Here is a 27,541-nt window from a genome sequence, read left to right as displayed (position 1 = left end):
CCTCCACTCTGCTAAAGGTGTAGAAAATCAATTAATCAATTATTTCCATGTCACTTTTCTTCTTATCCAAGTTCCACCTGTTTATAAAGTGCATGCTAGTCTCCATAGTCCATCATAAATAATACTTTACAGACTATCATTCATAAGCACGTAGCACTAATATATCTTGTTTTGCCAATGTTACAAAACAGTTTAATTTTTTAGCAGGAGGTTTAATCCTCTTGCTTTTGGTAATGGTTTTTGCACCGTAATAGCCTCGGTTATTTACTTCTCAGACCATTTCTCTGAGTCCTCATTATTAAAGTGCTGTAAAACAGTATATTCCAGCTCCACTTTACCGTGAGAAAATTACTGCCAGATTCACTAAACCGAAGTTCCCTGTACCTCACTGTAGCAGAATAAATAGATAGCTCTGGAGTGATTTTAGCTACTCCATACATACATGGCCATCCCCAAAATAAACAAAGAGTGTAATAAGCATCTGAATTGCTTAACATGTAACATCATTCATGGAGTAACTATATTTAACAAGATTCCTGTCAGCTTAGGTTTGTGGACCATGTTTCCCCGATTAGTGGCTGTCTTTGATGAGTATTCAAGCTCAACGAGCTCTGCCAGAGGAGATGTGCAAACCAGGAGGTGGGTGCTTAGCAGATGGACGAGTAGGGTTATTAGGGTGCCAGAGGAGAGTGCCTCAGATATTTGACATAATAGTTTTCCATCTAATTTTTTTAACCAATCCAGAAGCTATAATTCTGTGAGACTTAAAATAGAGCTAGCATATCAGTCTTCAGGCTAACAGATGGAGCTTGTTACATGCTACATAGGGTGTCCTGACCAACAGAAATATCTATCAAAGGAGGAATGAGGCAAGGAAAGAATAGCAATATTTCTGTTAATGCATTGGTGTGCTGCCTTCTGGTATGAGTGACATCTCATATTTCTCTGCATGAATAATGTTTGATTCCGTAAAGCATTTGGAAGAATCTGTCTTCTGTTATTTCAAATGAAGGAGACTGATGGATGGCGTTCCAGAGGTGTTGATTGTGAGTGGGGATTGAGCTAGGCTTTTATTTTTAATTTCAGTCTGTTTGCCCATCTGTAACTCTGTTCCTGCAGCAACTGAACACCCAATTCTGAAACATAACACTGTTAATTCTACCCACTGATGAATGAACCATGTGAATGACCCCACCCCCATTACACTATCTTACTGGACAAGGACCACAGCAAGGTGCTACTGGATCATGCTATAACCCATGGGCCTATGGAGTTCCCTGGTATGAGGAACTCTGTAGGCCCACGGGTCACCTTTCCCAAACATGTTGTAATAAAGCTAGCCACATCAAAATTTGTTGTTTCAAAAACAGAATGTAATGGTAAATATTTTAAACTTTAGATGTATTATTTGCCTTTTCCAAATCTGAGCTCAAGGTGAGTTACATTCATGAATTGTTTCCCTGTTCAAGAAGACTCGTAATCTAAGTGGTACCTGAGACAAAAAAGAGTGAATTAACATCCCTAAGGTCACAAAAAGTGTTGGTGGCAGATAATTTGCTGAATGGTGAGCTAACGGGTCAACTAACATAGCAGAATAGATCTTAGTTTGCAAAGGGCTTAACCAACTAACTTAGGGATTCTTTTACTATAGATTATCTTGAGCAAACTGCAGCAGGGCCCATTTTATTCCTATGGGCCCTGCTGCAGATTACTCAAGCTAATCTTTAGTAAAAGACACCCTTAGGGAGTTAGCCAGTTCAAACCTTTGGTTTTGAACATTTTTTTCATCCCCCAGCCCACCAAACTCTTCAATCTATAGTAGTTTGCCTAAATGTAAGCTCCATTTCTGCCCTTACATTTATAGAATACTGCCATTTAGACATGTAAGTGCACACGTATGCACATAAATGGCCGGCACACACCTAACCACCATTCTGTAATTGTGCACTAAAATGGCTTAGTGCAGTGGTTCCCAAACCTGGTCCTGGAGGCATCCTCCAGCCAGTCAGGTTTTCTTGAGATCCACAATGAATACTCATAAGAGAGATTTGCATGCACTGCCTCCTTGATATGCAAATCTCTCTCATGAATATTCATTGTGGATATCATGAAAAACAGACTGGCTGGGGTGCCTCCAGGACCAGGTTTTGGAACCACTGGCTTAGTGCATAATTGTAGAGGGGCATAGGTAGGACATTTTCATGCTTAACTTATAGAATACTATATATATCACACTTATATGATAACATTTACGGCAGTCATAGACTTGTTGTAAATGTTGGCGCCTAAATATAGGTGCATTGATACCAACATTTTTTTTCATCAAAAATGACCAAAAACAGCACAAACAGTACTCACAAGAAATCATTTAGCCCACATCTCATGAGGCAGAAAAATACAAGAAATATTCAAACAAATATAATTAAAATGACAATTTCTCCTGAATTATTACTTAAGACGATCTAAACAAGCTTTCACCTATAGATCAATTACTTAGCCTCCTTATCCATCACAATCCTTTCTAGCTGATCTTCAAAGAAAATATAGTTGGCATCAGGAAAAGTAATGATACATTTTGCAAGAAATTTTAAAAAGAAAGTAGCCCCTCGAGCTAACATATGACTTTTAAATTGCAAAAACGGTCTACATTGAAGTTGAGTAGCTCTAAAACTTTCTCCAGCTCTGAAGCAAGAGACTACTAGAGCAGAGGGCTCAGTAAAATTATCTTGAGTAGTTTTATAAGAAAGCAGTTAATCTGAAATTACATTCCCTTAACGGTTAATTCCTCTGATGCCCCGCCATCTGATTTAGTTTCACAACCTTCTAAGGTAAATAATACCATTAGAAATAATAATTATAGTGTCTGAATTCTTTGAAATATTTTCTCAATAGAATGTCAGCAGACAATAAAAACATACCGGAAAATTCAAAAATCTCAAATTAGGGGATGTGCATTGATTCTTCAACTTTTCCATCTGCCTATGCAGCAACAAACTATCTTTAATCCCTGATGTTCCAGCTTGCTGTAATACAGTAGTTTGAGATTTAAGTTTTTTAATAGAACTATCTAACTACTGAGTTTTCTGTTCCAAGTGTTTCTAACATGGGACCAACCTGTTGAGAAAATGTACAGTTACTGTACTGGGCCTTGCAGCAAAGCTTCAGTCCATTTTACAACTCTCCAAACATGTACAAGACATTTGAGAGGTTTCTATTTCACTAACAGGGACTTCTTCAGGAAAGATGACAACTTTAATTAAGAATCTGATGAACCTGTTCCGTTTCCGCATACAGTTCAAACTCCTCTTATTGACCTATAAGTGCATTCACTCTGCAGCTCCTCAGTACCTCTCCACTCTCATCTCTCCCTACATTCCTCCCCGGGAACTCCGTTCACCGGGTAAATCTCTCTTATCTGCACCTTTCTCCTCCACTGCTAACTCCAGACTCCATTCCTTTTATCTTGCTGCACCATATGCCTGGAATAGACTTCCTGAGCCGGTACGTCAAGCTCCATCTCTGGCCATCTTCAAATCTAAGCTAAAAGCCCACCTTTTCGATGTTGCTTTTAACTCCTAACCCTTATTCACTTGTTCAGAACCCTTATTTTATCATTCTCACTTAAATATTCCCTTATCTCTTGTTTGTCTGTCCTAATTAGATTGTAAGCTTGTTGAGCAGGGACTGTCTCTTTCATGTTCAAGTGTACAACGCTGTGTATGTCTAGTAGTGCTTTAGAAATAAGTAGTAGTAGTAGTTGTTGTTGTGATGCTGACTGCACCTCTGGGGAGAAAACTCTTGTCTGGACAAACCCCCCAGGAAGGATAGACTGGAAGGTATAGGTGGGTCAGTGGTAAGCCTTTCCCCTGAACTCAAAGAAGCTCCAGAGGTCCATTCCCAAAGAAAGAGAGGGAGGAGTATCTTTAATTAATACCAAAAGATGTTATCAAGCGGCCCCACTGCTACCAGTGTGTTAGCTTTAAGAGTCTTAGGTTTAATTTTGTGTTTTCCCATTAGGAGAAAGCAAACAAAACAAGTTACCACACATGAAAAGGAAGATAAACACAGGTTTGAACACTTCAAACCTGGTTCCGTGGCTCACTGTTGCTCCAAAGGGGTTCACAAGGGGCTCAGCATGCCCCTTAGGGCACACCCCTTTGGCCACGCAGCAGGGACTAGCAGACTTTGTAGTACAGGGCTGTCCCGTGATGGTGATGTCAGCGGGAATGGCAAGGTGTTAAGCAAATCTGCCACAGCCGGCTCAAGGGTCCTCCAAGCATTCCTCCGCTACTGTCCCAGGTAAGAGCTCCTCTCCGCCTCAGACACAGCAGGAACTAGCAGACTTTTGTAGTGCAGGGCTGTCCTGTGATTGTGACATCAGTGGAAGTGGCAAGGTGTTGATTATATCTGCCACAGTTGGTCCAAGGGTCACCTGAGCACTTCTCCACTACTCTCCAGGTAAGAGCTCCTCTCTGGCTCCCCACTGATTTCAACTGAAGTTAGTATTCTGAAACAGCAGTTACACACCTAAGTGCTGTTATAGACTAGACTCACAGCCTGTGTAAAGTGGGTACCTAAATTGTGCTTCCCAGTTATAGAATTGCTCCACAAATGGCTAAATTTAGCTGCAGAAATTCATACTGTGATTAAATGTAGTCTGTCTTAAATAGGAATATTCTAGGAATGTTCCCAAGTTGGGCTTATATTTTTTCTGGATATTACAACATTTTTACATTGGGTTAGTCAATGTACAGTCTTGTTAACGTTACCAGGCTGGGCAAAAAAAGTTAAAATATGACTGAGCAATGAAGGCACCTCTGTTTATATACCATCTTTCAGGACCCATAGGCATTATGTAGGCATACAGTGCAATAATATAATCACATGATATAATATAGCAAACAAGTAAAACAAATGTTCCAGCCTACCTACTCAGAATGGCCCAATCCTTCCCTATGTATAGTACCCCAACTTCTGTTTCCCAAGTTAGCCAGTGTGAATTTTGTTTCCTTTTTTTAATTGAATCTTTGACAGAACTGTTGCAGAAATTGTCAAACAGCTAAGAATATAAAAAATAAATTCAAGAGTAAAAACATTCAAAATACAGAAATAGGCTTAACAAAAGTGCCCTCAGTCAGGCTTCGCATATGCTACTCCCTCCTAAGGTCCACCAAATAACCACTGCAATAAATAATACCCCAAACCATATTCGGCTATAGGAAAGTATTGGAGCCCCTGTTGCTCTGCACAGCTCTTTTCTATATATGACATTTGTTTCTCGCACAGGTAAAACCACCCACCTAATACACATCTGATACTAAAGCTGAAATCTCTCTTGAGATAAGTACTAAATTGATGGGCCTGTCTCTCCACTGTCTGAGCCCAACTTACACTCCCTATTAGCAACTGAACAATGTGATACGTGGTAAATGTTGTTTCAGAGTGAGGCTGATTTACTATATTGTAAAGTGACTTCATAAAGTTGGCTTATGTGGAAATTTTTCACACATAGCCTACTTCTTCAAAAAGTATTCAAATTCCCTATTTAATTAAATATTTAATATGACAAAATATATGAAGTAGGATCCACCATAATGTGGGAAAGTAGAACCGAAGCCGAGCAGACGTCTATGGTCTGTGCTCCAAAATAGCAGGGAGAGCATTGTGATATGAATATGCACGTATTTAATTTATTTCAAAGCATTTGCTATGATTGCAGATGCTATTCATCGCTGTGGGGGGGGGGGGGGGAGAGGAGGGTAGAATAATAGGGTTGGTATTAGAATAATAGGGTTGGTTCCTATATTGCATCATATAACTGCCCATATGAAGATGGTAAGGCAAGTTGATGACTGCTTTGTTTGATGCCAGTGCTTAATCATGAAAAAGTGGAACTTATGCAGTGCCAGATACAACTCTGGACACCTTGCTGGCCAGACTGGATGAAATGAACAGGACTTTATCTGCTGACATTTACTATGTTGTTTCGCCACATGTGGGAACATTCTAGAGTCCCCTGCTTCTAATTTGACCTGACTGTTTTGCAAAATCATGGAGGATGAACCAGTGTCAGTCTGTTGCTCATTAGGCAGGAGGTATATTCTGCTGTTATTTTGTAGGGAAGAATAATAGCCCTACAAGTTGGAACCAAGGGGATAGTTCTATAACTGGGCACCTTGATTTAGGTGCCCAAAGATTATATGATAACGGCCTATTCTATAGTAGAACCTGGAAATCCAGATTTTGTTGTAGAATCCTATTATAACCCAGTATCAACATGTCTAACATTTATGCACCCACAGTTACACCAGTATAGACCTGGTACATGTGCAGGTGTGTAAATGCAGCAGGGAGTCACATAACTTACACTATTCTGTTATGTGTGTAACTAGAAGTCCCACCCATGCTCTACCCCTGTGCACACACAAAGCTACATTTGTTGCCAGTTGAAGCACGCACCCAATTTAAATCTGTCGTTTATTTTATAAAACCCTCTATGGCTTGGGCCCCTTTTTTAGTTGAGTGGATTAATATTCCAACAAAGAAGGGAGTTTCCAGATCGTTTGTTGTTGTACTTTCCAAATCCTAGTAAGCTGAGAAATAAAACCATTTTCTCTGCAGGTTTGCATATTAGGGTGTAAACTATTTGAAATTCACTCCCTATTTATATTAGAGACATGCAAGATTATTTGACTTTAGGCACCTTTTACTTGCATTCTAGATGTTCATTCACACAAGTGGCATATAAATGTGGGTGTCTAGATTATAGATTTCCATTTGTCTTTTTTGTGCCCTCCACAACAGTTTGAGAAATAGGGAAGATTGTGAGAGTCCAGAGTGAGCAAAGCCTGAGAAGTCATCATAGTAACATAGTAGATGACGGCAGAAAAAGACCTGCACGGTCCACCCAGTCTGCCCAACAAGATTACTCACATGTGCCATTTTTTGTGTATACCTTACCCTTGATTTGTACCTGTCTTTTTCAGGGGCACAGAACGATAAGTCTGCCCAGCACTATCCCCGCCTCCAAACCACCAGCCCTGCCTCCCACCACTGGCTAAGTGGTGGGAGGCAGGGCTGGTTCCAGGTAAGAGTGTTGCCCTCCCTAAGCTGGCAAGGCTTGACTGAAAGCTACAAGCTTAATGAAAGTAAAGAGAGATTACAATTCAAGGAGATCAGGGCTGGAAGTCCAGCATACCAGATGAGTTCAGGACTCAGAGTGCACAGGTTCTAGTTGCCTAGAAAGGGTGTGTAGGCCGATTGGAGAATGGGACCTGTATCCATTGGCATCCTATATTTACATCTGAGAAGGACCCAGTGCTGAGGTGCAAAGGATCTCTCCAAACCCAGACTTGGAGGTAGGGGTTCTGATTTTTTCTGAAACATTTTTAATTTGCTCTTCTTGGGGAAGAGTGCCAATATTCCCCAAAAAGATAACTCTATCCAAAGGATATTATAGATGCTGAGTAGGAATTTTGGCTTTGTGCCTTCTTATCCAGCACACTAGACACTGATAGTGCCTGTTTTGAGGTCCCAGGTATTTAAGGTGTGTTGTGCAACTCTCTTGCAGAAATAGAAGACAAGGAATTGAGGTGCCCAACACAGGACACCAATAAATAAACAAGAAAAGAAATCTCTGGAGCGCTTCAAGTCTAAAGACTTTGAAATTCTAAATGTTGTGAACTGAGTGCCTTTGCTATGTATTGAGTTTTATTCTGCTTTTCCTGTTTTACTTTTGTGTCTTGGTCTCCAGGGTCCAGGACCCTTTATATAATTGTCTCACTGGTGTGTTTTGCTGGGGGGGAGGGGGGTTCTCTTCTTATATTTTAATGCCAATGACTCTTTTTTTTTTTTCTTTTATTTGGGACCTCCAGCGTTACTTCACTACCTGTGAGAGGTCAGCGAGCATTATTCTGCTTCTACCCACTAAGTGTGGGTCAAAGTGGTTTACCATGCTTTAGAATGCAATAATCAATAATACTTCAATACATTAGATAATTCTGGTGAAAATAGAAAAGATCTGTAAAGAGCACTGTGATTCAAAGGCATACAGAGTATCTCATTAATAAGTACATTGGTGAGAAACAAGTATACCAAACGTATCGCAGATCTGTTTTTCACAAAAAAAAAGATAACTACATCTAAAAGAGGTAATAGCAAAGCCTTAAAAAGCGATTGCTGCTATGAAATGCTTGTCCACCACAAGCCAGTAACTTTTCAAACTGCTTAACACCGAGAAATTCTGAAGGATCATTAGAGCCTGTTTCATGATCTCTGTTTCATGCTGTAGATCTGGATGAATCTAGTTTTTGCTGTTCAGCTCTGTGAGAAGTTTCTGTCCTCCATATGCTTGCCTTAGGATATCTGGTTTACAGTTTGACAGGAACAGCACCCTAGTTAAACAGCCTACCTGTCACAGTCCCCAGAGAAGCATGCATTTGGTATACATCAGACACATGGAGTCAGAAGAGCGAAACCCTTTGGATTGCTTTCTCCCTCTTCTCCCCCCCCCCCCACCACACCCCTTTCACCTGGCACATGGAAAAAATACTCCCCCCCCTGCACCCATGTATTCCATCCCAATCAATTTCAACTATTGCCCTAATGTCTCGGACATCCAAAAGCAACTCAGAAATGCATTAACATTGAGATTAGCTGAAATCATTCATCCTTGTAATTTTCTGTCTCTGTGGCATAATTGTATCTGGCTTTTCGCCTGTACTAGCAGTGAGGTAGAAAATGGATACTAAGAGCTCTTGTGGAGTTTTTCTACAATAATATGCAAACCATTGTCATTGTTCCATTTACAATAGAAACCACCTTTTTGGCAGACATTCCACAAGGGCTTAGAAATAAACTGCACAATCATTTGTGGAGAAACAAAAAAAACAGGAGTTAAGCAGACAAATTTCCACTTTTGAATTTTCCCTCGGCCGCTATCTGGTCAGAAAATTGTTGTCCTAAACTTAACCAAGTACAGCAATTTTCTTTTTTAGATAATCATATGGGGTATCTCAGATAACATATTTACCTATGTGAGGGGCCATTTTACAAAGGTGCGTAAGGGTCTACGCTTGTCCAGCGTGTGTCTAATCGACATTACTGCATGGCTACCACGTGCCCCAGGCAGTAATCCCAAATATGGGGGCACCGAAAACACGCGGTAGAAAATATTTTCTATTTTCTACTGTGGGGCGCTTACCTGGCGGTAAACAGCAGTGGGCACTCACTACATGCTTACTGCCTGGGTAGCACATGAGACCTTACCGCTAAGTCAGTAGGTGGTGGTAAGGTCTCGGGCCGAAAATGGGAGCGCGCTGGTTTTCATTTTACATTATGTCCATTTTCTGGCCCCTTATAAAAAAAGGTCCTTTTTTTCAGGATGAGGTAAAAAACATGCCCAAAAGATACGCTCACACTGCCACAGGCCACTTTTTGCTGCGGCTTAGTAAAATGTCCCCTATATTAGTTGAGGAACAGTCTGAGGTTGTGCACCATGGTGGTGATCTTTACTATTTATTTATATATTATTTATTATAATAAACATCCAGATTATTTCTTCTGCTGAAGAAATTAAGGAGACTCCGTAATTTACTTGAAACACATGTTTTTTGTTTGGTTGTTCGTTTCTCTTGATTATAGATTATAATAATAGCATATATGCAGGGTGTCATAAAGGTTTAATCAAAAAGAAATCCAAACAATTCAGAATATTGCTGCATGTCTGATTTATTCAGCCCCAAAATATGAAAGAGTTTCCCCATTACTAATAAAGGTACATTGGTTGCAAGCTGAAGCATGTATTCAATTTAAAATCTGTACATTATTTTATAAAACCCTCTATGGCTTGGGTCCTTCTTAGTTGATTGGATTAATATTCCAACAAAAGAAAGACGTTTTTGAGATCTTATGTTGTTACACTTTCCAAACCCTAGTAAGCTAAGAAAAAAACATTTTCTCTGTAGCACTTTCCAAACCCTAGTAAACTGAGAAATGAAACCATTTTCTCTGCAGGAATTGCATATCACGTTCTATTTGGAATTCACTCCATATTTATATTAGAGAAATGTGGGATTATTTGATTTTCAGGAAGTTATTTAAAGACTTTTCTTTTTTTAGAAAATGTTCAATGTTTAAATAAATGTTGATGTTGCTTTTAGATAGCTTTATTGTTAGCTCCCAGGATAATACTGGTTTTCTTGATTTTGAGTTCTGCATAGAACTCTGTGTACATAAGTACATAAGTACATAAGTAGTGCCATACTGGGAAAGACCAAAGGTCCATCTAGCCCAGCATCCTGTCACCGACAGTGGCCAATCCAGGTCAAGGGCACCTGGCACGCTCCCCAAACGTAAAAACATTCCAGACAAGTTATACCTAAAAATGCGGAATTTTTCCAAGTCCATTTAATAGCGGTCTATGGACTTGTCCTTTAGGAATCTATCTAACCCCTTTTTAAACTCCGTCAAGCTAACCGCCCGTACCACGTTCTCCGGCAACGAATTCCAGAGTCTAATTACACGTTGGGTGAAGAACCAATTTTCTCCGATCGTTTTAAATTTACCACACTGTAGCTTCAACTCATGCCCTCTAGTCCTAGTATTTTGGATAGCGTGAACAGTCGCTTCACATCCACCCGATCCATTCCACTCCATTATTTTATACACTTCTATCATATCTCCCCTCAGCCGTCTCTTCTCCAAGCTGAAAAGCCCTAGCCTTCTCAAGCCTCTCTTCATAGGAAGTCGTCCCATCCCACTATCATTTTCGTCGCCCTTCGCTGTACCTTTTCCAATTCTACTATATCTTTTTTGAGATACGGAGACCAGTACTGACACAATACTCCAGGTGCCGGTCGCACCATGGAGCGATACAACGGCATTATAACATCCGCACACCTGGACTCCATACCCTTCCTAATAACACCCAACATTCTATTCGCTTTCCTAGCCGCAGCAGCACACTGAGCAGAAGGTTTCAGCGTATCATCGACGACGACACCCAGATCCCTTTCTTGATCCGTAACTCCTAACGCGGAACCTTGCAAGACGTAGCTATAATTCGGGTTCCTCTTACCCACATGCATCACTTTGCACTTGTCAACATTGAACTTCATCTGCCACTTGCACGCCCATTCTCCCAGTCTCGCAAGGTCCTCCTGTAATCGTTCACATTCCTCCTGCGACTTGACGACCCTGAATAATTTTGTGTCATCGGCGAATTTAATTACCTCACTAGTTATTCCCATCTCTAGGTCATTTATAAATACATTAAAAAGCAACGGACCCAGCACAGACCCCTGCGGGACCCCACTAACTACCCTCCTCCACTGAGAATACTGGCCACGCAATCCTACTCTCTGCTTCCTATCTTTCAACCAGTTCTTAATCCATAATAGTACCCTACCTCCGATTCCATGACTCTGCAATTTCTTCAGGAGTCTTTCGTGCGGCACTTTGTCAAACGCCTTCTGAAAATCCAGATATACAATATCAACCGGCTCCCCATTGTCCACATGTTTGCTTACCCCCTCAAAAAAATGCATTAGATTGGTGAGGCAAGACTTCCCTTCACTAAATCCGTGCTGACTTTGTCTCATCAGTCCATGTTTTTTGTATATGCTCTGCAATTTTATTCTTAATAATAGCCTCCACCATCTTGCCCGGCACCGACGTCAGACTCACCGGTCTATAATTTCCCGGATCTCCTCTGGAACCCTTCTTAAAAATCGGAGTAACATTGGCTACCCTCCAGTCTTCCGGTACTACACTCGATTTTAGGGACAGATTGCATATTTCTAACAGTAGCTCCGCAAGTTCATTTTTTAGTTCTATTAATACTCTGGGATGAATACCATCAGGTCCCGGTGATTTACTACTCTTCAGCTTGCTGAACTGACCCATTACATCCTCCAAGGTTACAGAGAATTTGTTTAGTTTCTCCGACTCCCCCGCTTCAAATATTCTTTCCGGCACCGGTGTCCCCCCCAAATCCTCCTCGGTGAAGACCGAAGCAAAGAATTCATTTAATTTCTCCGCTACGGCTTTGTCCTCCTTGATCGCCCCTTTAACACCATTTTCGTCCAGCGGAATACAAGAATTTTTATAATGTAATGTAAGATATACACAAGGCAGCTAGTCATTACATCACGTATGTGTTAGGCGGTGAGAGTCTGATATGTACGGACGGGGAGAGGGATCTTGGTGTGATAGTATCTGAAGGCGACGAAACAGTGCGACAAGGCAGTGACCGTAGCTAGAAGGTTGCTAGGCTGTATAGAGAGAGATGTGACCAGCAGAAGAAAGGAAGTGTTGATGCCCCTGTATAAGTCGCTGGTGAGGCCCCACCTGGAGTATTGTGTTCAGTTTTGGAGGCCGTATCTTGCTAAGGATGTAAAAACAATTGAAGTGGTGCAAAGAAAAGCTACGAGAATGGTATGGTATTTGCATTACAAGATGTATGAGGAGAGACTTGCTAACCTGAACATGTATACCCTGGCTGGAGGAAAGGAGAAACAGGGATGATATGATACAGACGTTCAAATATTTGAAAGGTATTAATCCGCAAACAAACCTTTTCTGGAGATGGGAAGGCGGTAGAACTAGAAGACATGAAATGGGATTGAAGGGGGGCAGACTCAAGAAAAATGTCAGGAAGTACTTTTTCACGGAAAGAGTGGTGAATGCTTGGAATGCCCTCCCACGGGAGGTAGTGGAGATGAAAACGGTAACAGAATTCAAAAAATGCATGGGATAAACCTAAAGGAATCCTGTTCAGAAGGAAGGATTCTCAGAAGTTTAGCAGAGATTGGGTGGCAGAGCCAGTGGTGGGAGGCGGGGCTGGTGGTTGGGAGGCGGGGCTAGTGCTGGGCAGACTTCTACGGTCTGTGCCGTGAGGATGGCAGATACTAATCAAGGTCAGGTATACACAAAAGGTAGCACATATGAGTTTATCTTGTTGGGCAGACTGGATGGACCGTGCAGGTCTTTCTCTGCCATCATCTACTATGTTACTATGTATGGAATGCAGAAGCAATCTGATGACAATAAGGACTGTAAAACCAATCTAGTCTCTCACTTTTACTTCCCATTGCAGTGGCTTAAACCCAAATAATTCTTGTTGTGTATGAAAAACAAATCATGTTGTTTCATTTTCCCATCTGTATCATTTACTTTGATTTTGTTTATAGCATGGGCTATATATTTTTTTCACTACATGTGTAATTTAGTTAATTGTCCATCAAATGTGCTGAAAAGCTTTCATGCTCACTAAAATGGTTCAGTGCACACTAAAACAGCTTTAAGAGGTGCTAAAATGACAACAACAGTATTTAATTAGTTTTTTGTGCCATTTCAGATGGAAATCACAAAATGATGCAACAAATACTATTGATGTTCTTGTTATTGCGAAATGGTAGCACACCCCCAGTTAGTCTTTCATCCCCATTTACATCTTCATGGATTAGGGATCCTCTGGTTTTATCCCAGGCCTTTCTTGAACTCCGTTGTTACCCTCTATCTCCCCCGAAATGAATGAATACTTATGTGTTCTCCTGAAGTGTGTAGAATACTCTGAACACAGAATTCTCATTTCTGAAAAAAAATCTGTGTAACTTTCTGGCTAATATTCTTCATCTTGTAGAGACAATAAAACGTTATTGATCTTTGCTATTATCTGCTGTTTTTGACATGCTCCCAAGATGATGTCTGTATCATTTGCAGTTATTGAAGCTGTGTTTCATGCAGCTTGTTGACTGTCATGTCTTTCGAGAGATGGAAAAAACAAGATGCTGAAAGATAAAAACCATTATTGTGGTTTGTTGGCATTTGCTAATCTTAGACTGAAATTGACAACTGCAATTTCATAGTATTAAAGCTGAAGTTTTATTGTATCATAATGAAGCAAAATTACACAGTTAACTATGTAAGTTAATTTTTAAAAAAGTTTTGCTTGTATAGAAGCAGATGGGAGAAACTAGGTAGAATGTTCCTGTTCTGTCTGAGTTCCTAACAAGATTGGAATGGGTCCATGGTGGTGGTGGGGGGTTGGTCTGGTACTATGAGCAGTTGGATACAAGTACTAGGGATTTGTTCACCATGTTTGATGCTATCCCAATGATCCCAGTCATGACAATCCTTTGCTGATAGGAGTGGACTGAAGGCCCCCCCTGAATCCCACACAAGTGTGGCCCCAGCCAGCCCAATAAATGTTACTATTGCCCAAACGCTGAGACTCCCACTACTTCTGGGCCTTGTGAATGATTGCTCTGCAGCATCCCTGCCCCATCCAATCTAAGGGAAAGAAGCTGGATTTAGGAACTGAATTAGGACCTTCTGCATGGCATGATGCTGAGCCATTGAATTGGCCCAAATGTTTAGAATATTTTCAATTAGATATAGGTTAACCAAATGACCCAGATCAAATACCAGTGTAAATTAGACTGGCCTGGTTCCAATTCATGTTGAGGTTTTCAGGCTGGAACCCACTGGTCTCACATCTAATATGAAGAGGGCCGCTGAGAGACTAGGCCAGGCCCGGGGCAAGGCTGCCCCACCTCCGCGCCCCCCCTCCCCCCCCCCCCCCCCCCCCCCCCCCCGCTGCTGCTGTCCTCCATCGCTCCCTATGCCGCTCCCGTCGCTTCCCTCACCGCTGCAGTCCGCAGTCTCACCTACGTGCCTCCACGGCTCCAGGCCCCCTGTTTTCAAGGCAGCAGTCGCATATCACCTCTCTTCTGGCCTTCCCTCCCTGTGTCCCGCCCTCATCTGATGTAACTTCTGGTTTCCGTGAGGGCGGGACATAGGGAGGGAAGGTCCGAAGGGAAGCGATCTGTGACTGCCGCTTCGAATGCAGGGGGCCCGGAGCCGAGGAGGCAGGCAGGTGAGACCGGGAACTACAGCGCTGGCGGCCTGACCCCGGCACCGGGCCCCCCTTGGAGGTCTGGGCCCGTGGAATTTTATCCCCTCTGCCCCCCCCCCCCTCTCAGCGGCCCTGAATATGAATCACCAGTTCACTGGCAAAAAATTTAGAGACGTCGCTAAAACCTGCAATGTTTTTCATAATTGATAGGTGAGTGTGTTTTCCACCTTCTTTGCACTGCATTAGTAGTGAATTACTAGAATACTTACAGGAAAAGCAGACTGCATTATGAATGGCTTCTCAATGACACTTTGGAGCTGTGTAAGGAAATGGAGCAATGTACAAAATAACCTAACCACAACAGATCCAGTAACATTAACATTGCTGGAAGGAAGTCTGGTGAGGGTTGAAGCTGCTATATATGGAATTCCATTTATTATTTTGATAGCCTCTGACCTGCACTTGGTAGAGAAACTGTTACAAAAAAATGAGTATAATAGTTGTATCACACCCCTGCTACATAACCTTTGTCACTCAGTGAGCCATAGCTTCAGTGGATGTTCTTAAAAAAAAAGAAATCTATATTCAGTGGTATCTAATCTTTGCCAATCCTGTAAACATTTCTTTAATTTTATTGTGTGCTGCTCTCTCAAAATATAATGAGCTTTGCAGTGTGTAACAGCCAAAATCATTTTGTCTTCTACTGTGAGTTTAATTAGGCATTCTTGGTTTTCTTACCTTCAGCAGTGCACTGTACCTAAGAGTTTTATATTTCAGGTATGGATAGTTCAGCTTATTGGCAAGACCTAAGGTAGATGATATTGGTTTATAGTGGGTCCTAAATGTTTCCTTGGCTATTCTGTGGTTATATAGAAGAATGGACTGTCCTAGAAGGTTATAGAAGTCCAGTTCCAAAAAGAAGAGGAAATGAAATACATGTGTTTCTACACAAGATTCATGAATCTTGTGTTTGTGCCACTTCTAAAATGGGGATTGATGTCAGATTGATGTCAAGAATTACACCTGCCTCCAAGGACAATTAGACATAGGTGTTGCTACAGGGTGGCAAGGGATGGTAAGTGCCACCCAAACAAAAGTGCTTTGCCACTCCAACCCGAATCAGAGCTACTTCCCTGGCAATTCTGGAGGGGGGTGCCGGCCCCGCTGGTTCCCTGCTCCCTCTGCCCCGGAACAGGTTACTTCCTGTTCCGGGGCAGAGAGAGCAGGGAACCGACGCAGCTCTGAGTGAAGTGCACTCGGCGCGGATCGGCCCTCCCGCAGGTAAGAATGCGCTCCGGGGGGGGGGGTCGCGCCGTGCTGCACCCGGGGGGGTGCGCAGCGGTGACCCGCCCCGGGTGTCATTAGCCCTCGCTATGGCACTGGTTGCCAGCAACAATTCATCAGGCCTTCCTCTAGCCAGCCCCAGGTTCCTTCCCTCAGACACAAATTCCTTTTACCGCATGGGCAGCAGGTCACGGCAGAGGGTAAGGATCCGATGGCCAGAGGAAAGCCTGATATAATCACTGCTAGCAACAGATGTAAGTTAGTAAACTCGAGGCTGACAGGAAAGAAACCAGATCCCAAGGGTGAAGAGGATGCAGGCAGGGAGATTAGACCTGCAGGAATGAACAGAGGTGGGAAGGAGGGGAGACATGCTATACAGGAAGGTAGAAGGAGAGATATGCTGCACACAAAGGAAAATGAGAGGAAGAGACATACTGTGCAGGAAGGTAGGGGGAGAGACATGCTGCACACAAAAGGGAAGGGAGAGTTAGAGACATGCTGCATGGAAAGCAAAGGGAGAGGGAGAGACATGTTGCACATGAAGAGAAGGGAGAGGGAGAGACATGTTGCATATGAAGAGAAGGGAGAGGGAGAGACATGCTGCACATGAAGAGAAGGGAAAGGGAGAGACATGCTGCACACGAAGGGAAAAGAGAGGGAGAGACATTCTGCACACGAAGGGAAAAGTGAAGTAGAGGGAGAGACATGCTGCACACAAAGAGAAAGGAGAGGTAGAGAGAGAGACATTCTGCTTCACACAATGGGAAGGGAAATGTAGAGGGAGAGACATGCTGTTGTACACAAAGGAAAAGGAGAGGTAGAAGGAGAGACATGCTGCTGTACACAAAGGGAAAGGAGAGGTAGAGACATGCTGCACACGAAGGGAAGGAGAATGAGATACATGCTGCACATGAAGGGAAGGAAAAGGGAGAAGGAGAGACGTGCTGCACTAGATAGATATGAGATGGAGGCAAAAAAATGGAAGAAACTGGATGTGAAAGATCAGTGCCACACCTAGACGTGTAGGGCAGGAAGTGAAGGGCCCTGGATGTGGAATGCCTTACCTGGCCAGTTGCATTTATGATCAGATGTTTTGCAATTTAAGAAACTGGTAAAGACACAGCTTTTTGTTCAGGCATTTGTTAATGTTTAATGCTGGTTGTAACTTTTATTATGTATACGTAGCCCCCGGATTTCATCTGGTTCTAGCTCGGGTCCCAGGTACATAAAACAGTCACTGCTCATTCAGGCCATGCTTACCACGCTCGAGCCTTCAGTCAAACTCCAGGCAAGTGGGAGTGGGGTCAATGGTCCAGAATAGCGATCTGGGGGTTTGGGAGACACTTTACCAAACAGGCGTCTGCTCTCAAACAAAGGTATGATCAGACCAGAATAAGGGCAATGTGTTCCTAATTTAGGCACGAGAATTTACACTCAAAATTGGGTGTGGATCCTGGCACCAAACGCTATTCTATAAATGGCGCCCAACTCCGTCGTTTATAGAATAGTGCTTAGCGCAAATTTTATCAATGCCCACGTTTATAAAATTGAGTCCTATGTGTGCTAGTGATAACTTGAAATTAATCAATGTTTTCTTTTTTCTTTTAGCTCTAAAGCGTGGATACACTTGTACCATCTGCAATGTAACGCTAAACTCAGTAGAACAGTATCACGCTCACCTGCAAGGGTCAAAACATCAGGCAAAGTGAGTAATTTTTACTTTTATTCATTATCAATGTGGTTTGTTAGCATCACAAATATTTTAAAAGGGAAAGATACCTGGGGTATCGGGGTGGGGGTGAGGGATTGGCCAGGTCTATACTAAAAAAAGAAAAAAAAAAAGAGGTTGGGTTAAGGTCCATAGCAGTTTAATACACTCAACACCATACTCTATGATAATATCTAGGGCTGCACATTGATTAAGGGTCCTTTTACTAAGGCGAACTAACGGATTTAGAGTGCACTAATGATTAGCACACGCTAAATAAGACCTCCATAAGAATAAAATGGGAGTTTAGCATTTAGTGCATGCTAATTGTTAGCACACACTAAATCCATTATAGTGCCTTAGTAAAAGAACCCCTAAAAATTTTAATCACACAATTAATTACAATTAAAATTTTTAATGGCACGATTGATAGCATAAAATGCCCCCCTCACATTTTCTCCTGTATAGTGTGAAATATAGACAGCAGGTGTAAATTCTCAAAACTGAGCTATTACTAAACTGATTTTTTTTTAAATCTTTGTTGTTTGGTGATTTTATTTTTCTAATCATCTTGTTTCCTGTCTCTGGTTCTGCTTCTCTCTCTCTTTGCTCTGAACTCTGTTTCCAGGCCCTCCTGTCTAGTCACTATTTCTTTTCTTTCCTCCTTTCTTCTCCATTTCCATCATTCACATCTGCCTTTTTTTCTTCCTCAAATTTGTGTAGTTTCCATCTCTTCCCCTCCCTTGCCCTCCCCTCCTCTTGCATGGGCACCATCTCCTTTGTTCCATCCCCTATTTCTAGCATTTGTCCTTCTCAACCCCTAACCCCATGGTGCACATCTCTCTCCCTTTCCTCTTTCTGAAGGTCCCAGCATCTCACCTTGCCCCTCTCCCTTTTCTCTGCTGTCATCTCACTCTGTCCTGCAGAGCCACCACCTCATTAATTCTTTTGGAAAGAATGTATGTTGGAATAATGTATTGTATTTTACATGCATTGTCTGTCACCAATTTTTCTCTGTGATTACTCTGTGACCTCTGATGTGAATTTCCTAGAGAGGTCACACCTATGCAACTTCCTGTGGGGGTTAGGCACAGCACATGGAGCTCATGATCTCTCCTAACCTGAGAGGATCTATGGTGGTGTGAGCATCCATTACCATCTAAGCACATGGAAAGAGCTGATAATCCAAATGTATAGTATTATGTATATATAAGCCTGTCTGATTATAATCTAACTACAAACTGTGAGTAAACAGATGTTTTGTTACTTCAACTTTAAAGTGACTCAGCAGTGAATTATTCTGGGGTGTATGAGAGAGATGAAGAAAAGAAATTAACATTTCTAAAGCTGAAGCTGTGTGTACTAAAATCTGCTAATTATTTACTACAAATAATCCAACAAAAGGGTTATGGGCCCAGGGCTCAGGAATTGAAAAGGAAGAGAAATATTACCAGGCAGTAAAAAAGCCACATTTTTCTCTTAAGTTTTAAAAGAAAGATTCAGTCTGTCTCTCTCTCCCCCCACACACCAAACAGAAGGCTAAGAAAATGGCTGAGGGAGGAAATTCACCATTTTTCTACTCTCTCAAGGTGCCTAAATTAACTGAATTTAATTATCAGCAATGGGAACTAAGATTCATATGTCTCCTTCAAGCAAAAGGATTAAATATATGCTTAGACCAAAACAGAACAGCTGAAAATATGGCTGAATGGGACAATGCAAACTATTATGTGAAGTGCATGTTTTTGGAAGCTCTCTCAGAGAAACAAGCCATATTAGTGGAGGGAAAAGATACACCAAAGGACATTTTATATAAACTGAGAACTATGTATGCAACTACATATGCAAAGCAGCAACCAATTTGGTTAGCAGAGTTGAATGAAACCAAATTAAGGGATAAAAGTAAATGTAATGATCACATTATGCATCTTATGTCTTCATTTCAAAAGTTAGAACTTTCTGGAATTCCCATGTGTGATGCATTGAAAAGAGCATTTCTTTTTACCTCACTATCAAAGAAGTTTGATGTTTTTAGGTCTGTAAATGAAGCCATTGAAGGGCAATCTTTTGAACAGGCAGCATCAAAACTGAGGCAGGAATGCATAATTAATGATTCTGAGGAGATGTGTTCTCAAAGCAAGTCAGAGAGAAATGAAACAAATTTCTTGGCAAAGAACAGAGGAAGGCGGAGCTATGGGAAAACTCCACCCAAGGGCAAGCTGATTTGCTATTCATGTGGAAAGGAGGGACATGTATCTAAATGGTGTAAGGAAACACAAAACACTCCCTCTAGCTCACCTAAGCCAATGGAACAAAAGAATTTTCCAAGCAGGACATGTACAAAAGACAATGATAAACATAAGAGCTTTCTAATGGCAGAAAAATCTTTGACTATGGTAAATAATAATTCAAATGAAAGTACTTGGATTTTGGATTCGGGGAGCACATGCCATTTAACCAATTGTAAGGATTTCTTTCAGGAAATGTGTCCAGAAAAAGGTATTCTTCATACTGCAAACGCAGGGACTACTCAGATCCAAGCAAAAGGCATTGGATTCTTAAAATGCAAAGTGTCTAATGAAGTTAAAGAAATTCCTGTAAGTGATGTCTTGTATATTCCCCAAGCAGTTTGCAATATGCTTAGTGTATCTACATTAGATAAGAAGGGATTTGTGATTCATTTTGAAAACAGTAAGTGCACAATCTCTAAAAATGATGAAGTGTATGCTGAAGCTTTTATGCATAATGATGTTTATAAACTGAGCATTTCAGGTGAAGCCTCACATCTGGCGCAAGTAAGGAAGAATGATGGTAAATGTAGTCTGGAAATCTGGCACCGCCGCCTGGGACATCGTGATTTTAAGGTGATCCAGGATCTTTACAGTAAGCAACTTGCCACAGGCATTCAGATAAGTGCAGATACTGGTAAAATGGAGAAATGCATAGACTATGTTACTCAAAAAGGTGTGAGACCCTCATTTCCTGCATACACAGGAAATAGGAGTAATAAAGTGCTGGACTTAATACACAGTGACTTATGTGGACCGTTTAATATCCCATCATTGGGAAATAACAGATTTGTGCTAATATTCTTGGATGATTTCTCTAGATATTGTGTGGCCTATTTGCTGAAAGAAAAAAGTCAAGTCACAGACATGCTGAAGAAATACGTAGCCATGGTGAGCAATAAATTTGAAAGAAAACCAAAGGTTCTTCAGACCGACAATGGTGGTGAGTTCACTTCACAAAGCATGCGCACATTTCTAGAACAAGAAGGCATTCAGCATATCACAACAGTAGCTTATACACCAGAGCAAAATTCTGTTGCAGAGAGAAAATTTAGGTCACTTGTGGAAATGACCAGATGTATGCTGTCAGATAGCAATCTCCCTAAAAGACTATGGGGGGAAGCCATTCTCACAGCAGTGTACCTACAAAACAGAATGCCAACTAAAGGCGCTGAGCGCACACCACATGAGACATGGCATGGTAGGAAGCCAAACCTGTCACACATAAGAACATTTGGAAGTACAGCATATGCTCATGTACCAAAGCAAAGAAGGCATAAGCTGGATTCCACAACAGAAAGGGGCATTTTAGTTGGCTATGCTCCAGGACACAAAGGATATAGAATTTTGAATCTGAAAACTGGCATTGTTGGCATAAGACATGTTACATATTTTGATGAAAACAAAAGGGTTGATAAAGGCTGGATTATCCCAGATGAGCCTTATCATCCAGAATATGAAACTAGAACCATAATAGACATGCCAGTGTATATAAATGCCATACCAAGGCAGATGTCTGAAAGCAACTCATCTATATCTAACGAGGAACAGGCAGAGGAAGCAGACGCAGAAAGGATCATTGCAGGAGACAGTACAGTTGGAGAAGGGGAATCAATTGGAGAAGGACTCTCAGATTTAGAGGATGCGGAAAGGTCGGACCAACCTGTTGTCAGACGCTCATCCAGGGAAAACAAAGGTGTTCCACCCCCAAGACTGTCTTACCTAACAAAGTCAGCAGAAGCTCAAGAGCCCTTAACATGGGATGAGATTGAGAAAATGCCAGCAGAAGAAGCTGCTGAATGGCGTAAAGCTGCACAAGAAGAAATTGATGCATTGCATAAAAATAAGACTTGGATTCTTACAAAATTACCTCCTGGCAAGAAAGCTATAGGATGCAAATGGGTATTCAAGTTAAAAAGGAATGCACAAGGAAAAGTGGAAAGGTATAAAGCCAGATTAGTCGCAAAGGGATATCTTCAAAAATATGGAGAAGATTTTGATGAAGTGTTTGCACCTGTAGTGAAACACATGACAATTAGAACACTTCTGAGCATTGCAGTCTCAAAAGGCATGCAAGTCAACCACATTGATGTGAAAACAGCATTTCTTCATGGAGATATAACTGAAGACTTGTACATGGAACAGCCAACAGGTTTCATAAATACAAACAAAGACAGCTAGTGTGTAAATTAAACAAAGGTCTTTATGGATTAAAGCAAAGTGCAAAATGTTGGAATGACAAATTGCATGAAATATTGACAAATTTAGGATTTAAGCAAGGTGAAGCAGATAAATGCTTGTACACTAGGTGCAGAAATGGACAATATGCATACATTTTAGCTTATGTTGATGATCTGCTCATTGCAAGCGAAAGTGAGCAAGAGTACAAGGACATTGTAAAATATTTAAACCTGAATGTTGAGATAAAAGAACTTGGTAATGTGTCATACTATCTTGGTATAGAAATTGAGAAACAAAATGATGGTTCTTATCTTCTAAGCCAGAAGCAGAAAATAAATGAGCTTATTGAAAGTTTAGGTATGCAAGATGCCCAAGTTGTAAGCACTCCCATGATCACTGATTTTCTGAAGGATGAAACAGTAAGAGAACCTTTACCAGATAACATCCAATATAGATCAGCCATAGGTAAGCTTTTATATCTGACTACCACATACAGGGCTGATATAGCAAATGCAGTAGGAATTTTGAGCAGAAGGGTCAGCTCACCTACCAAATCAGATTGGACTGCAGTTAAAGGATGGTAAGGTATTTAAAAGGTACCATTGATTGTAAATTAAAGATTTCAGCCAATAGTAATCCAAAACTAATATGTTACTGTGATTCAGATTGGGCAGGGGATCATTCTGATTATAAATCCACAAGTGGATATGTGTTTATGTATGGAAATGTACAAATTTCTTGGGCCAGTCATAAACAAAGTATTGTGAGTCTGTCTTCTACAGAAGCTGAATATGTGCTGTATCAGAAGCATGCAGAGAACTGATGTGGATTGAAAAACTTTTGCTGGATTTTGGAATAGCTGAACAGAGACCAATCCAGATAATGGAAGATAATCAGAGCTGCATCAGACTGTCACAGAATGACAAGGTTCAGTCACGCACCAAGCACATCGCAACGAAATATCACAACGTGCGAGAGCTGGCGAAAGAAGGGGTCATCAGTCTACACTATTGTCACACCAGTGAGATGACAGCTGACATCATGACCAAACCGTTACCCAGAGAACATTTTGTGAATCTGCGAATAAAGCTTGGACTTTGTATGAATTAATAATTGCATGACAGTTATGCATGAGAAGGGGTTTGTTGGAATAATGTATTGTATTTTACATGCATTGTCTGTCACCAATTTTTCTCTGTGATTACTCTGTGACCTCTGATGTGAATTTCCTAGAGAGGTCACACCTATGCAACTTCCTGTGGGGGTTAGGCACAGCACATGGAGCTCATGATCTCTCCTAACCTGAGAGGATCTATGGTGGTGTGAGCATCCATTACCATCTAAGCACATGGAAAGAGCTGATAATCCAAATGTATAGTATTATGTATATATAAGCCTGTCTGATTATAATCTAACTACAAACTGTGAGTAAACAGATGTTTTGTTACTTCAACTTTAAAGTGACTCAGCAGTGAATTATTCTGGGGTGTATGAGAGAGATGAAGAAAAGAAATTAACATTTCTAAAGCTGAAGCTGTGTGTACTAAAATCTGCTAATTATTTACTACAAATAATCCAACAATGTATACTTTTTCAGAAGAGTGCAAATTATTAATGACACATGAAAAAAAACTCAAAATGTTAATTTGTTTCCTGTTTCAGTCAAAAAATGACAGAAATGGCATGGGGAAATGTCATTTCAAAGAAATGTGCATCCATAGTAAATAACAACAAGTACATGTATAGATTGGCTACATGGGTAAATAATGATTTTAGAAATCTAGGGGTTGATATTCAAAGTGATTAACTGGCCAAAAATGGCTCCTGGCTGGTTAAATCGCTTGTTCTGGGCTCACTGGTCATATTCAGCAGCATTTAACCAGTTTGTGTAGCTGAAAATGTCAGGTTAACACCCATTTCAAAACTGGCTATTTTGGAGGCCTTCCAGGGGCAGAGTCAAGTACCGATATTCAGCACTTAGGCCAAGGTAACCACATAAATAGGCTGACTTAGGAGCTTAGTCGAGATCGAGTGGCAGAGCCGGTGGTGGGAGGCGGGGCTGGTGGTTGGGAGGCAGGGATAGTGCTAGGCAGACTTATACGGTCTGTGCCAGAGCCGGTGGTGGGAGACGGGACTGGTGGTTGGGAGGCAGGGATAGTGTTGGGCAGACTTATACAGTCTGTGCCAGAGGCGTGGCTGTGGTTGGGAGGCGGGAATAGTGCTGGGCAGACTTATACGGTCTGTGCCAGAGCCTGTGGTTGGGAGGCGGGGCTGGAGGTTGGGAGGCGGGGATAGTGCTGGGCAGACTTATACGGTCTGTGTCCTGAAGAGCACAGGTACAAATCAAAGTAGGGTATACACAAAAAGTAGCACATGTGAGTTATCTTGTTGGGCAGACTGAATGGACCGTGCAGGTCTTTTTCTGCCGTCATCTACTATGTTACTATGACTTTTATACAGTCCTAGCTTTACATAATTTGCCAAAGTCAGTTAAATGCTGATTGCACTTAACCAGCTATAATTTCTTAACATAATAGATGACGGTAGATAAAGACCTGTAAGGTCCATCCAGTCTGCCCAACAAGATAAACTCATTACACATGGTATGTGATATTTCATATGTATACCTGACCTTGATTTGTCCTTGCTATTTTCAGGGCACAGACTGTAGAAGTCTGCCCAGCACTGGCTTTCTTTTCCCAATTACCGGTGTTGCTGCCTAATCTCCGCTAAGCTTCTTTGGATCCATTCCTTCTAAACAGGATTCCCTTGTGTTTATCCCACGCATTTTTGAATTTCTTTACTGATTTCATCTCCACCACCTCCCGCGAGAGGGCATTCCAAGTATCTACCACCCTCGCCATGAAAAAATACTTCTTGACATTATTCCTGAGTCTGCCCGCATTCAACCTCAATTCATGTCCTCTAGTTCTGCCGCCTTCCCGTCTCTGGAAAAGGTTTGTATGTCGATTAATACCTTTCAAATATTTGAACGTCTGTATTTTATCACCCCTGTTTCTCCTGTCCTCCAGGGTATACATGTTCAGGTTGTCAGGATTGCTGGAGGTCAGGATTGCTAGGATTGCTGGGCATACTGAAATTAATATGAAAACCAGCTTGACATAATTAAACCAGCTTCTGACTTCTGATAACTCTCCCCCTCCCTCAGGAATAGACAACGATTGCTGACACAGGTCAGCAAGTCTCTCCTTATACATCTTGTAACACAATCCCATACCATTTCTGTAGTTTTTCTTTGCACCACTTCTAGTCTTTTTACATCCTTAGCAAGATAACAACCTCCAAAACTGAACACTATTCTCCAAGAGGGGCATCACCAATGACTTGTACAGGGGCATCAACACCTCCTTTCTTTTGCTGGTTATACTCTTCTCTGTGTAGCCTAGCATCCTTCTGGCCATGGCCACCGCCTTGTTGCATTGTTTCTTCACCTTCAGATCCTCGGATACCATCACCCCAAGGTCCCTCTCCTGAGCCAAGCTTACCAATCTCTTCCCTTCTATCTGGTATCTCTTTTTTGGGTTTCTGCACCCCAAGTGCATCACTCTGCACTTCTTGGCAGAGGCTGTGTCAGGGGCTAAAACAGCTGTGTGGTGAAATATAAAAACATACAATAAATCATATAACATTTAACACCAATCCAGAATATCAAAAACTATTAAAACATCTTCATAAAACATGAGTTAGGAACAAACCACCAATGAATTATTAGAGGCAGGATCAAACAGAATGGGTTAGTTTTTCCATACAAACCAATAGATAATAAAGCTAATATACAGGTTAAATAAAAACCTTTAGAGACATACTATTAAAGCATGGTACTTGCAAATTAATGAGAGAATTAGAAAAGCTCAAAAACACCTCTAAAAACCCATATTGGACTTAAAAAGCTTCAAAGGCACTAAAAACATAATAAACATGGAAAAAAAACTAAAAAGAAAAGTAAAACCAAATTTTCAAAAAGACATAAATTACACCTCAACGTGCATATTAATGAGGAAAATAAAAAGCTCAAAAACAACTCTAAGACATATAGTAAACCTAAAAAATAAATATTAAAGACGCAAAAAAAATAAAAAACCAGGGAAAAAAAACTAAGTAAAAAAATAGTCATTGCATCTCATTAAAAATGTGCATAATAATGAGGGGAATTTAAAAAACTCTAAAAACCCAAATCGGACTTTTAAATCATATTAAAACATGGAATTAAAAAAAAAGGTAGAACCAAATTTAAAAAGACATTAATTACACCTCATTAAAAACGTGCATATTAATGATTATAGAAAGATCCGAGAGGTCACCTTCAAAGTTCTCCAGGAGATTATTTGTATATAATGAATGACCTTTTGGATGTTTCACTCCTTACACTGGACATTGGTTCATTATATACAAATATTCCTCATTAGGGGCTCCTTTCACTAAGCAGCAGTAAGCCCAACGCGGGCTTACCACTAGCTATACAGGAAGTACCGCCGAGCTACCGTAGCAGCCCAGCAGTACTTCCCACCCCTAGTGTGCCGTCATTTCCGGCACTACAAAAAATATATTTACTTTTGTAGTGCCAGAGTATACCCAGCGGTAATTGTGCTGGGTACACTCTGGCACTACAAAAGTAAATATATTTTTGTGCTGCCCGGTTACTGCTGGGTTCACGAAGGAGCCCTTACCACCACCTAAATGGGTGGCGGTAAGGGCTCCCCCCCCCCCGAAATGGCTTTGCGGCAAGTGCTTTACTTGCCGCATGACCATTTCCTGTAGGAAAGTGAGACTTCCTTTTTACCAGTTGCGGCCCCCTTTTGCCTCAGCTTGGTAAAAGGGGCCCTAGAAGCTTTCCAGATCATAGAAATAGTACTACAGAATTGCACCACCAACCTCTGCAAAGCAAATTGGTTTATCATCACACTCGCCACAATAGCTTTGACTAAGAATTATTTTTGTTTTCTTGATCAGTTTTATATACAGATCTGTGGTATGACAATAGGGCAGACATAGCCCCCAATATAGCCAATTCATATGTGGCACATTTTGAAAGAACATTTTTAAAGGATTATCCATACAAGCAGAATATTATTTTTTTATAAAAGGTACATAGATGTATGTATATATATATATATACATATATATATGTGTATGTATATATATATATATATATATATTATATATATTATTTATTTATTTATTTTACTTTGGAGAGAAGATATT

General features: G+C 41.1%; 1 protein-coding gene across 2 annotated transcripts in view; it reads left to right on the top strand.

Annotated features, from left to right (window-relative positions):
• The window catches only part of ZMAT4 (zinc finger matrin-type 4), a 441,058-nt gene that overhangs the window by 351,578 nt on the left and 61,939 nt on the right, over nucleotides 1-27,541 (top strand). For both annotated transcript variants that reach the window (XM_030201810.1, XM_030201809.1), the window contains one exon: nucleotides 17,750-17,846. In XM_030201810.1, the coding sequence (XP_030057670.1) occupies nucleotides 17,750-17,846 (97 nt within the window). The remainder of the gene's footprint in view (nucleotides 1-17,749; nucleotides 17,847-27,541) is intronic.

Source organism: Microcaecilia unicolor, chromosome 4 (assembly GCF_901765095.1).
Source record: "Microcaecilia unicolor chromosome 4, aMicUni1.1, whole genome shotgun sequence".
NCBI classification, from domain to species: domain Eukaryota; kingdom Metazoa; phylum Chordata; class Amphibia; order Gymnophiona; family Siphonopidae; genus Microcaecilia; species Microcaecilia unicolor.
Note: the sequence above shows the minus strand (reverse complement) of the source record. Positions and strands in the feature narration are given on the sequence as shown.